This window comes from Cydia splendana, chromosome 7 (assembly GCF_910591565.1).
Source record: "Cydia splendana chromosome 7, ilCydSple1.2, whole genome shotgun sequence".
Classification (NCBI taxonomy): domain Eukaryota; kingdom Metazoa; phylum Arthropoda; class Insecta; order Lepidoptera; family Tortricidae; genus Cydia; species Cydia splendana.
In genome coordinates, this window is record NC_085966.1 from 13,813,379 (window position 1) to 13,826,484 (window position 13,106).

Sequence of the window (13,106 nt, forward strand, 5' to 3'; positions counted from 1 at the left end):
TAGAGTCGGTTTGAAGCAAACAACAGAAAAACGCCTCTTAAAAGTGATAAAAAAGTAAAAAAAGGCGGAATCGGAATATACGTACTGAATTGGATAGTGTAAATTGTGTTTGACTAAAAAATACAAGAAACACGTATCTACGCTCGCTATAAAAATGAGTTCTTCTAGTGAAGAAAATGATATTCTTACGCTGACGCCTACCGAAATTCAAGAGACAGCACAGGCAGAGGCTAGTAATTTGCTACCAGAGAAATCGCGGGCTAGTACTTATAGTTATGCAAATGTTTTCTTATTTCCTCGCAGTAGTCGTGAAAAGCACTATGTAATGCCTCGGCCGGAAACGCTAAATTGTGTTTATACATGTACTTTACTATAACCGTGTGCTTTCGTGGTCGTCTCCGTCGATCGTAGGGTTACGGCGCCGGGGTCGGCAACAGCTAACACTCGTAATGTTTCCAGACGGCTGTCGGAGACGCTGCGGCGGCCGATGAACACGCTGCGGCGCATGCGCCACGCGCACGCGCACGCGCACGGCGCGCAGCCGGCGCGGCCCTCGCCGCGCGCGCCGCGCCCCGGCCACCGCCGCGCCAGGCACAAGTACACCCCGCCCGCCGCCTACACCCGACCCACTGCCCCCGGTGAGTCACTGTCTCAATGTTGACCACCTACCCTAGCCTAGTCAGATATATAAACTAAAAGAATACCTGTCACGCGCCTGCTTATATTATTTCACGAGGGTATAACACGTCCGTATTACACTATCGACGCCGGCTGGCCCGAGCGGAGCTTCTATGAATTTTGTTTAGTTTACAAATGGCACGCTAGATGACGCCGTTTTGTGTACATATAGTAATAATTGAATGGCGCTATCGAGGTTTTTTGTGGGACTAGAACCACAGACTGGGAGGATTTGTTTTTAGCACTTATTATGAATGATATACTAGATGGTGCCGTTTCTTATTGTCAAAATTCTGAATCGCGGCATTAAGATCCCAGACAACTACCTGTGGATTTTGTTTAATACACAAATCGCACACAATGAAACTGTTACGTGTGGGGTGTATCCCGTGCCTGACCTGTGCGCATCTGCTTAATATAGTTTGACACAAGTATAACGATGTATTTATTCGACAGCATCGGCGCCGGCGGGCCCCAGCGCGGGCGGGCGGCGCGCGGAGCCGTACGCGCACGCCTACCCCGCGGCCGCGGCGTACGAGATGCGCTCGCAGAAGGTCTGACACTACGAGTACCCCGGCGCCGGCGCGGCCGACGGCGGCCTGGAGCTGGTGGCGCTGGCGCCCGGCGTGCCGCTGCTGCTCGGCTACGTGCTGCGCGCGCACCCCGCCGCGTCCACCCCCACCGTCGCCGCCACCGCCACCGTCGCCTCGCAGACCACCATCACCCTGCACTCCCCCGACACGCTCGCCGTCACCAACCCGCAGCGGCAGGCCGATATCTGAACGCTGCTTCTTCTCCCGATTCAATATTCACCGGTGTCGATTCCGGGTTCGACGCTCGATCGGACCCGATTGTCTTTTGTCGGACGATTTGCCTCGTAATTTACGCGTTGGCCGTCGACGAAACGTGGCGACTGCGAACATTATTAGTGACTAAAATAATTTTCATGAGATTACGTAAAAGTAGCGTTACATTCCTGGGACTTCTAGTAAACATGTTTCGTCGACGTGGAGGCGCCGCCGATTGTATGAAAAAATGTATTTGAACTCCTACTACATATATGTTTAGTAAATGCATGGTATAATAATATACTCCGCCTGGTACTCTATTCCGAGATTCCCGTATGACCTAACTGACACGGGCCTACGTCATCATGCTGTTTACAGGTTCTCAAACTTTAAAATGTGGGAGAATTTTAACCAACGTTGAAAATTATTTTAACGGCATTAATTTTAAGTTATTCATGTAGAAACATAGAAAAATAAAACAAATCTAATGTATTAAATTAAACTTTATTTATCTATACAAGACAAACGTTTAAAAAACTAATTCACAGTTACACATTAATTACCAAGCTTACGACGTGAAAAGTTTGGAAAACACTGCGACTGCTGACACTGAGCGAGAAGGAAATAACAATTAACACGCGTTCGACAAGGATGACGGTCAGGGCATGAAGTTATCTAGATCCGAATTGTCAAATGTGACAGCGCTATCCTGTGTCGCCAGTAATGTAAACAGAATTACCCGAACGTCTGAAATTTCTTTCGTGAATCGGAAGATATTGCTAACGAATAATTAAAAATGACGTGTTATTGTAAAAATTAAGATAAAATACATTATAAATGAAAATTATAAAGAAATATTTTAACTTATTAACCATAGCTATAATGTACCCATGTAACATGTTATGTTGAAATAAAGTGGCAATGTTATTGTGACGTAGGCCCGTGTCACTCTGGGAATAGAAGACCATGTTTTATTAGACCATGAGTAAATGAAAGAAAAACAGCTCTAAACTAAACCACCGCATGTAAAGTTTCATTAGTATAGTTTTTGGACGTTGAATAACCCCCTAATGTGATAGGGGAGGTTAGTCTTTCTCGACTTAGCGGTGGAAGCAGGAAGCCCCAACACTGTTAATTGTATCCTGTCGTCCTGGTCGCAGGGCGCCATAACCGTAGACCACTATCAGTAGCATCTCCGCTCGCGTCTACACATTTTAACTTGTATTACTCTCATTCTATTCATTCTAATCTTATATTTTAGCGCTGATATAATCCATCTAGTTCAGACACTTTGTTTTGTCGTGAATTGAAGTTTTATATCTGCGATAGTTGGATGGTCAAATTAAAAATGTGTTCTCTCAAATTATTCCTTTCCATTAGAATAGATAACAAAGCGCAATATTGGTTTAATTGGTAAGAACTATGTTTGCTCAATCAAAAAGATATATGTACCTACTCTATTCTATGTATACTGCGAGCTCAAAGTGTGTCGATCAACTGCTTCATTTACGTATTATGTTGGTGTTTAAGAATGAGATTATCTTTGAATTCACTAAGCCCCCAAGCCCGGGCTTTATAAGGATCCGTTACTTTAATATCTCTGACGGTAATTACGAGTATATCGGCAACTCCATATGTTTATCATGAAAGCGGATTTTACTCAAGTATTTTTATAAATCCCAGAGTAAAAGGCGTAACTTAACGAGCCAGTGATACTTTAACTACACGATAATAATGGATTGTCAGAGCTGCTTTTACAACAGGCATTTATGTATATTTTTGTATATAAATGAAGTAAACAGTAAATAAAAAGCTATTATGTAAAAATATCAAACAATTGTAACTGAATACCAATACTAGTTAGTGTATAACGCATTGTTTTACTGGAATCTCCGTAATCGTAATTTTATAATCTATTTTTATTGTATTTTAATGTAAGGGGACGCGGAGGTGCCATTATACCAATTTTATAATCCCATTTGTTGAATTGTTGTTCTTTTCTATTTGTTCACAGCAAACTTTTATTGAACATTCGATTTGAACAATGTAACGCCCATTTTAGTTGTGTCTCAAACATTTGGAGAAACTGTAGTAATCATCACAACATTGTTATTACTATTAAAATAATGCCATATTCACGTAAACACTGCCAAGCGCTTTTTCTACTTATGCGCTGTGTGATAAGTACCATACATAGTTGAAATTAGTGAAGTGTAAATGTTTAGTTAGACACTACCGCGGTTAGATTAGTGTGTTCAACTGCCCTTATTTCCGAATACCAGATTTCATACATGATTTTCAAAGATCAAGTTTCTATTTAAACACCATACCAGAACTTCCAACATAATATGTAAGTTCTTTATTATCCAAGTATTAAGAAATTTGGTATTTCGGAAATTCTTTGACTTGGGTGTTTAGTAAATCGGAAATTTTTAGGTTCGTGGGCCAAGAGCCGCAACTGAAGCGAGTTCAGCCAACGAACCAGTGTTGTGACAACTAGCGGGTGGAATATTTTAGGTTGTAAATCTTCGTTCTCTTGAATCATTGGGCACACCATTGCATTACACATTAATGGTTATTTAACTGTCTCACGGATAGTAACTTGGTACTTTTGGCTATCTGCATAAAAAATAACTAATTCTAAATATTCACACCCGCTGAAGATAATACGTTCTAACAATGTCCTGAAATTATTGAAGTCACTGGAAGCTTCATGGGCTCAAATGTTTCCAAATTCTGCATTTAGTCTTCCTAAGGACTTGTACTTTTTTGTATTCGTTAAATGTTATTTTTAAGTAGATTGTAAATTATAAAAAAAAAACAACAGTATTGCCAAATGATCAAATAATTAAATTAGACTGAAAATCTTACAATGTTGTTATGGTGTTCGTGAATATGCGTTCTCTTAGTTACCTCGGGCGTCGCGCGCCGTGGTTTGTTTTCTTCGTGTTACTGGCAAACACAAACTTGCATATCACATTATAACGTTTACTCTATTACATGATATACCTACCTGTAATATACGATTACGATTGTTTGGTCGGTCGTTTCAGTTGATCTCTTTGATAGACGATATACGTTAATGGTCATACATACTACGCGTAGAGTTAACTTTCCGTCGTGCAAGCCAAAGAGCATGATGTATTTTTTATGTTTTCTATACATTTAATGTTAAGGGTCAATCTTATAAGTATACCATAGTAATGCCATTTTATTAGTGAATATCGAAACAATACGCGAATTCTCATAACTGTACTATAACATTGTATATTTGTATGTAAACCGAGAGGGTAATGTTTCCGATGTAGAGCGACTTGACCAATTGTGTAAAGATGGATCATGTAACCATCGCCGTAGTACTCAATGGCATTATTTCTCCTAAGTATAAGCTAGATTACCGTAATAGATTATTTAAAAGACAATGTGAATATTTTTAATTAATGAGATGAATGTTACAACATGTGATTTCAAAATAATAAAAAAAAACAATAAATTTTACATTAAATGTGGCATTTTTATTGCTTAGTAAGTATTAGATCGTTGAAATGAAACAAATGATATTAGGTATTTCATATTTGTTTTTAATTAATAATATGTAAGTATTATGTATTTACACGCTGGGTATAAAACTGTATACTTGTATAGTGTGTATGGATTTACACTAAACCTAACATACATTGCGGATTCTAGGACGCAGCCCGAACATAATTTTACTTACACATAGAATCGAGGCAAGCACTCGAATAAATACAGTATTTAAATTACACAAGTAATACAGTATTCAAGTCACGGTCATGACATGATTGTTGTTAAGATTGTACTACATATCAGTCGCTACGTATTTTGTAGATCAACACTAAAGACTCCTCGTTGCTTGCGGAAAAGAGTAAGGGCGCGTTTACGCTAGGTCAGTTGCCGCTTTCGGCGGGCAACAGTGCGGCAACGGTGCAACGGCGCTACCAGAATAACAAAAGACGTCTATTGTATTCCTGTTAGATGAGGATACTGGACTGGATACTATTTCTGGTTGCATCATATACAAAACTGTTTTGTCCTGTATACTAAGATTATTTTACCAACGTTCGAAACGTTGAGAGCGACGGACGACCTAGCGTAAACGCACCGAGTAAATAAGTTAGCCTACTAAGGTATAAAAGCTTTTGAAGAATGTTTCACTAACACTTTTAACAGTAAAAATATTCAATTCCATGGCAGAGGCCATCCCGAATTTTTTTTCATCCAATTAATTAGTATGACTTTCGAAGTTGTTCATACTTTTTTTTGTAAGACGATCAAGGCGGGCAGTTTAACTTAAATAAGTATAGCAAATAACATAATAAATTGAATCTCTTAGTATACCTAACAGCTTAAATAATAAAGTATTTCTTATTCATAATTACAAACACGACAGGAATATTCGGACCAGTCTTTATAACAGAATGTAGGTGTGGAATAAGTTTAGTAGTAGGTACCTAACGTTTATTATAGCATCTGATGACGAATACATCATTTACTTGTAACGTTACATTTAATAACGTATGCAATTAGAATTCAGTGGCTATTAGTGTTGGCTGAACGTTAATGCAATTGACCATTAACCATTACAAATTGAACCGTAAACGGTAACGGACGGTTACAGTTTACGGTTCAATTTGTAATGGTTAATGGTCAATTGCAGTAACGTTTCGGGTAACACTGGTGGCTGTAGCCTTATATATACTTAGAAGAGTTGTAACTTGGTTGTAACAGATTTAATTTCAATCATTCAAGTGACTCGCTCTTTCGTATGACACAATCAAATGCAAAATCACTACTACCGAATGAAATAAATGCAATTGAAAACCCTCATCGAAATTCTATAAGTGCAACAAAGGCGGGATTTCATAAATTATATTAATTACCTATATTGTTAAATTTATCTACAATAAAGTATTAAAAAATTGACGCATTTTATAAAATCGAATGCTCAACTTACAATTGTTTTTCATGTCTTTCATTGCCTTACAAATATTATTACGAATGCAAAAGCACTTGTTCCTGCTTGTAAACCTCATGATAAGCATTACGTATCAGTACATATGGGAAGCAAGACTCCAACAAATCCATAGTCAAGAATGGTGACTCCTGAACTATGAGATCGAGCAGCAAGTAAACAGATTCACGATTTTTGATGGCTTCTTTGTCCGTTTCTTGTCCCAGACGTAATAGGGACGAAGATGCGAGAGCTAGAAATTCCTTCATGCGATCCTCAATATCGCCTTGCCCACATATGGTAAACAATGCTCCAAATATGTGATTGATCGCGGGTGCCATGCAGTGAATGTTGTTCGCGTGGCCTTCGAGAGATGGTCTGTAGAAGGATCCCTCACTGCGCGCGAGCCTCGGAAGCGACACGGCCACGAACACCATCAGCAGACACACCACTAGGTGTTCCTCCTCTTCCTGTTCGGCTTTGTTCTGCCGCAGCGCAGACGCTAGAGTAGGATCCACTTTGCAGGACAACCCTGCGGCGGAACACATCTCCGATATCACCCGCATGGGGTCGCCGCTGGGCAGCTGCTGCTGGAAGTCTTTAATAGAACTTATCAGGAAGGGAATTCGCCGTTCCAATACATCAAGCACCGACTCTTGCGCCACTTGGCGGAAGCTCAAAATTACGCCAATTATTGTCATCCTTTGCAAAACATTGTCCACATGTTGCAGCCTTCTGAACTGTTCTCTCATTATTTCCGGTTTATCAAAGTTTGTTCTGAGCATCTGAAGTACTTCTTTGTTCTGGACTACAAGTTTCTTCAGCTCCTGGACTTGGCTCGATATATGCCACATCAAGGTTTCGCTCAGTAACTTCATACCGTACGGCCCGATGAGTTCAGCCAGAGCTCGCAGTTCATTAATATCGGAATATTCTTCAGCGTTGAATGGAATGGCCCCTTCTGCGGTCAGGCTCACAAACGCTTTCTGGTTCATCGAAAAACAGATGCTCCCGGCACTTACTCTTCTTAGTAAGATTTCCGAATACCACTGCGTGTATAACGACGCAATCGTCTTCTCCCCGTGGCTATCCATATTTTGCGTCTGTTGTAGCAGGCAGTTGTTGAACACTCTTGTAATATCGATGTGCACGTAATTCTCGACGCTTTGCAATACGTTCATGTATGCCTTGACGCTAACCAGTAGCTCTGACGGCTTCGCAATTTCACTGGTGTCTTGGTTGAACATGACCATTCCAACCAACGCCTTCGAGAATCTGTTCTCTAAATGCTGGTGAAGGTACTCCCGGGGAGCGAATGTGTATTCCCAAACGTTAACCGTAGTGCAGTAGTTAATGGCAAAGCAAAGTTCTGTCAGCGCCATGTGCAGCTTGTCCATGGTGGTCAATTCCTCTCTAGTCTTCCTGTAACTCTCTGCTCCAGGCTTAACAATTTCAATCGTGTTTTTCTTATTCTTGTCTTTCTTTTTCCTGTTTGCCAAATGGGCAATTGTTTGTGCGCAGTGTTTCGGAAGCAACTTGTCGCTCATTGTGCATTGCTCGTCACAGATTGTTGTGATAATATTTTTTGCCTCTTTTGCCATCTCATCCAGATATATATTTACCACCGATAAACTGCGTTCTCGAATATGATGTCTTTCTTCAGGGCATAACTCATGCGTGCAGTTCTGGAAGTGACTACAAATCAAGGGAAATGCAATGATATACCTGTTTTGAGCAGGGAATTCGAGGCACATGTGGAATTGGCTCTCGAATATCTTACTGTAAAAACAGAACAGGGACAAATCGGATGTTTCGACCATTATTTCATCGAGATTGTCAACCATTTTAGTATGGAAAACCATTTTGTCTATGAATTGCGCTAGTTCTCTATGATCAACCAGATTCAAAGGAGTTTTAGCAACCGAAGTGTAAGCCTGCAATCTGAACCAGTCCAATCGGAAAGCTCGGAAATCAAAGAGTTCGTTATCTTCAACCTGCTTCACGTTCATATTGGCAGCAGTATTGCACAGAGATGACAGTATAATACTTTCATCCTCTGGACAGACTTGGAGATTTTGTATCATTAGATTCAAAGCCACAGCATCAAATCCAGACAGATACTGGACATAGTATCTCTGCATAACTTGGCTGTATTTTCGAACCAACGCTCTTAACTCTTCCATGTGGAATAGTAGCTCTGGGAGCTGCCGGTCTACCAAGTCTTCGGCAGCCTTGCCTTTCACTTTCTGCGGTGGATTATCATTGTGGCGCAACAGCCAGAACACTTCGTCACGAGCGTAACATAGACCGATAAATATTAACAGGGCTTTCGGACCCAACAGACCAGGCTGGTCAGTCAAGATGAGACCAAGTTCCTTTAGGGCTGTCCGTAAAAATTTTCGTCTTTCTCTGTGCTTATAGCCTGCCTTCTGTACGGCGTGGTGATAGCAATCTTTTACTTCGGATACTCTTTTCCCATAGCTTTTTATTCCATCAAAGAAACTTTGAATGTACGTGTGAATGTAGATCACCTCGTCACGGAATAATGCCAGAACCCAACCGGACTCCAAGGCACTTACCCACATCTTATTGGCATGATCTTGCGACAGCATTTGATGACAAAGCGCAAAACCAAATATGACCCATCTCTCCAAGGATTCCAATGATACATATTCACAAGACATCGTGTTCGTTTCCGACGGTTTAAGGAGCTGCGCCGGATTGCTAACTAAACTCAACTTCTGCTCTGATCTCCAGTGTTCTGCAGTCATATTTCTCGCTGGATACACATGCCACAAGGAATTTAAGGCACTGGCCAATAGTTTTTGATGGGGAGCAAATTCCTCTGACAGCTTTTTTAATGGAGCGTCGTAGTCAACAATCAGTTGTCCCAAACGCGGGAAACTGGCATCTATTTGGTTGTGGACCATTTCATGCGCGGCATTAAAAAGACCCAAAACTGCTTTGCGGTCTTCAACGCGAGAGAGCAAGATCATCAAGGATACGTAAGTGGTGACCAAGTCGAGGTAATTCTTTGTCAGCTCGAAGTTGAGAGTCAAGTCAAGCGTAACTTGACACGCCGCCATTGTGTTGAGTAGATCACTAACATTATCTTTGAAATCTAAAAGATCTACAAAGGTGTAATAGTACAATGAGAGAGACTTGATTATGTCATTTCTTATTTGGGAAATGGCTTGAAGGCCCTTCACGTCAATGTTGGGGAATCTTCGGACAATGTGTTTGATTGATGATTCAAGAGTTTTGTCGGATAAGAATGCCGGTTTGGATTTAGCATCTCCACAGGCTTTCTTGATGTTGTAGATCCGCGTGAGCATACCAATGCCGCGGTCGTTGAGGATTATGAGCTTCTCCGCCAGCTTCTGCTGGCTGATGTGGACTGACCTCGACATTGTAGACATGTTTACTGCAAAAAAAAAAAAAAAATTGAAATAATAGCCACTTTCCCAATCTTTGCATAAATTTTAGTGTTTCCAGTAAGTAGACATCAGTGCAGTGGTAGGATGTAAAAAATATCCCTTAGGCAAGCATTAAGCTTACATTTTCTCAAATTGCAGGGACAGGACAGGGGTTAAAATTGTAATAAAACAGGTATGCATGAATCCCTAATGCGCAAAACGTTCAATTTAATAAACAGAGAAGACGTGCGAGTAGTTCGTAAATCTCGCGCGCCTAGAAGATGTTGATGTCAACTTTAGCCAGTCTTCTCCGAGACCACGGGGACAACGCCGTCCTCGAAACATCGGAGGGTCAAACAGATCACTGTGTTATGTCCTTCCTGTAGACATACACAAGAGTTAAGGGCTATAAAGGTTAATTTTCTTATTTAACCCTTATCCACGTGAAAAGGTCCTCCTTTTATTTACAGAACTATGATAAAATCATTACTTACATGCCCACAAGCTGTTAACTATTGCCCACAGGAGAGAAAACTAGTGTGTTCGCGCGAACTGTACATTTTTCTCTCCTGGGGGCAATTAGTCAGAATTAGTAGTAGGACAACAGCTTGTGGGCATGTAAGTAATGATTTTATCATAGTTCTGTAAATAAAAGGAGGACCTTTTCACGTGGATAAGGGTTAAATAAGAAAATTAACCTTTATAGCCCTTAACTCTTGTGTATGTCTACAGGAAAGACATAACACAGTGATCTGTTTGACCCCGGAGGTAAATTTAAAACTTAATTATACGCGATCATGTCCCGTCGTTGTGAATAATAATGAGTAAAAATCGTGAAAATTTAAATCAGTATCTTACCACCCATAATTAAACATGAAATATATACTAAAACCCTTTTGGGTATTTAGCATAAAGCTAATTAGCGTAAAAACAAAGTTTATTGCAAAAAAACTGATGTGGCTGGCAACATTGCCTAGTAATGTATAGTCATTCATCCTACATTCTGATAAACCATCCTACATAATATATATTTAGCACCTTGAGATGATGTCCCAGCAAGCATATACTCAACTGGAAAGAACACAAATAGACCTATCTATACTATTGATATCCTGTTTATGAACAATAGGTACATTTTAGCCTAATGTTGGTTTTAGTTAACTTTTTGATAAAAATCGCATTTGTTAATTCAATATTTGAACAATAGCTTATAATTTAGAATTAACTAATGATAAGGACTCACAGGGAGCTCACAGGCCACGCCACACAGATAACTTAGCAAACAGTAAAAAATATTTATAATGTTAGGTATTAACAATTTTTTGAATTTGTCTTTGTTTTCCTATGTGTTTTAACTATTTTGGGGATAATTGACGACACTTTGTGCACTAATTGATTCTGCATGGGTTAAATAAAAATAAAAAAAACCCAATTATGTACCTGTAATATAAAAAAAAATTAAAATATATAACTTAACAAAGTTCAAAAGAAACACCCTAAGATTTAGAAAATGCTTTAAAAGTTATTGAGGTAAAAAAATTGTTTCATTCAATTGAATGGACATTCGTTTTGTATATTTAACATGACAAATGACGAAAAACAAAACATTTATCATATCAAAACATAATATTTATTTATTACTGACATGAAATCACGAAGCAATAACAGAGGCCCACATTGCTAATACCCTAATCTACCTTAACCCATCTGCACTATACCCATTGGGGGTCATCCATTAATTACGTCACACGTTTAGGGGGAGGGAGGGGTCAAGAAAATGTGACATGTTGTGACATGGGGGAGGGGGGAGTCACAAACATTGTGACGTCACTTTAACTTCATCAGTAACCGAAAATTAATTTATATTTTTTTATTCGCTGTACAGTTAAATAATGTGTTTTTGGGAGTAATTTTCGTTCCTAATTGGTTTTGTGTTATAAAATTACTAATATTTCTTTTACCAAAATTTTTTTTTCATTAAAAAAAATTATGCTGAGTTACTATTACCGATTTCGTCGAAAAACAAAATTGCCTAAAATGTGACGTCACACCAGGTGGGGAGGGATTTGCAAAATGTGACCAAGTGTGACAAGGAGGGGGGAGGGGTCAAAAAACCTAGAAATTCGTGTGACGTAATTAACGGATGATCCCTTGCTACACTGGATGGATGGAAAACTCAAATTGAAACTTTCTTGAGACATACTAACATTAAGCTAATTTTATTGTTAGTGCTTGAAAAAGGAGACCTAGGTTCTCCAAAACATGTCGCGCGAGTGACTAAAAACACTTGAGTTAACCCGTAAAATTGGCTTAAGATGGAGAACTGTTGAACAATTCAAGACCCGGAAGAGAAATTGTTTTCTCTATGAGATGTCCACACAGTTTGTTAACCCATTCAATGCCAAACACTAATATGATTGTTTTTTATGTCCACATAATAGCATTCATACCTTATTTATTATCAAATAATCAATCAGCATGTGACAGTGTAAGAAAGAAAAAATAAACAAATTGGAGCTTAACTTCATATACTAACAATTACAAATATGCACTTACCATGAAAAACGACAAATACAATAGAAAATTGGATTAGGAATGTGAGGTATGAAATAATAAAGCATAGAATGTGTGTATGAGGTCACCAGCTCACTAATAGTCTTGTTGATTGAATGAAACAAATACTATATTACTATTGGCACAACATTAGTGTGAATAATAATAATCAAAATACTTCACACTATGAGATCCTATACAGTATTATAAACTTAATAAAAGAGCTAAATTAACACTACTTTAGTTTGCTTGGGTCCCGGAAGGCTGAAATCAGCACCACGGCGGATATCGAGTTCGATAAACATTCCTGGGAACCACAGTCAGAGGTATTTACAACTTACTTATAAATGCAACACGACACCCCAAATACTAGCGGTAGTTGATCATGTTCCACCTTTATCAAAAATCACTTGATTGTGCACATAATTTATCAGAAAAAATGGATTTAATCATAAAATAAGTAACAGGGAGTGTCTTCTCTGCACTGGTTGACAAATTGATTTGACAGTTGTTACGGGGTTGCTGCTGTGATGAAGGACGCCTGAGCAGTATTATTATAACATTGCAACATTGAGATAGGTAAATTAACACAAGCGCGTTAAAAAAGCGCTTGAATCTGTCTGCACGCTAAATTCAATTTAATGACCAAGGCTTAAAGTCGAAAATCCAACACTGCTTGGTAAAAAGCGCCGACGCCAT

General features: G+C 39.3%; 2 protein-coding genes across 3 annotated transcripts in view; one reads left to right on the forward strand and one right to left on the reverse strand.

The window, feature by feature from the left end:
• LOC134792220 (disintegrin and metalloproteinase domain-containing protein 10) overlaps positions 1–1,752 on the forward strand; it is an 89,989-nt gene extending 88,237 nt beyond the window's left edge. The window contains exons 15-16 of the mRNA XM_063763473.1: positions 460–638; positions 1,135–1,752. Of these exons, the coding sequence (XP_063619543.1) occupies positions 460–638; positions 1,135–1,238 (283 nt within the window). The 3' untranslated portion in view covers positions 1,239–1,752. The remainder of the gene's footprint in view (positions 1–459; positions 639–1,134) is intronic.
• A 3,274-nt stretch (positions 1,753–5,026) lies between these two features.
• On the reverse strand, positions 5,027–12,915 carry LOC134792204 (membrane-associated protein Hem). Of its 2 annotated transcripts, none has more exons than XM_063763450.1 (2): positions 12,749–12,915; positions 5,027–9,862 (listed from the first exon to the last, which is right to left on the reverse strand). In XM_063763450.1, the coding sequence occupies exon 2, from the start codon at positions 9,855–9,857 to the stop codon at positions 6,480–6,482; it is 3,378 nt and encodes a 1,125-aa protein (XP_063619520.1). In that variant the 5' UTR covers positions 9,858–9,862; positions 12,749–12,915; the 3' UTR covers positions 5,027–6,479. The 2 variants fall into 2 exon arrangements, with proteins under 2 accessions (XP_063619520.1, XP_063619521.1); XM_063763451.1 differs by lacking the exon at positions 12,749–12,915 and adding an exon at positions 12,642–12,660.
• Positions 12,916–13,106: the final 191 nt, after the last annotated feature.

Coding starts and splice junctions, on each gene's coding strand:
- LOC134792204 (XM_063763450.1), bottom strand. CDS start 9,857: ATGTCTACAATGTCGAGGTCAGTCCACATCAGCCAGCAGAAGCTGGCG.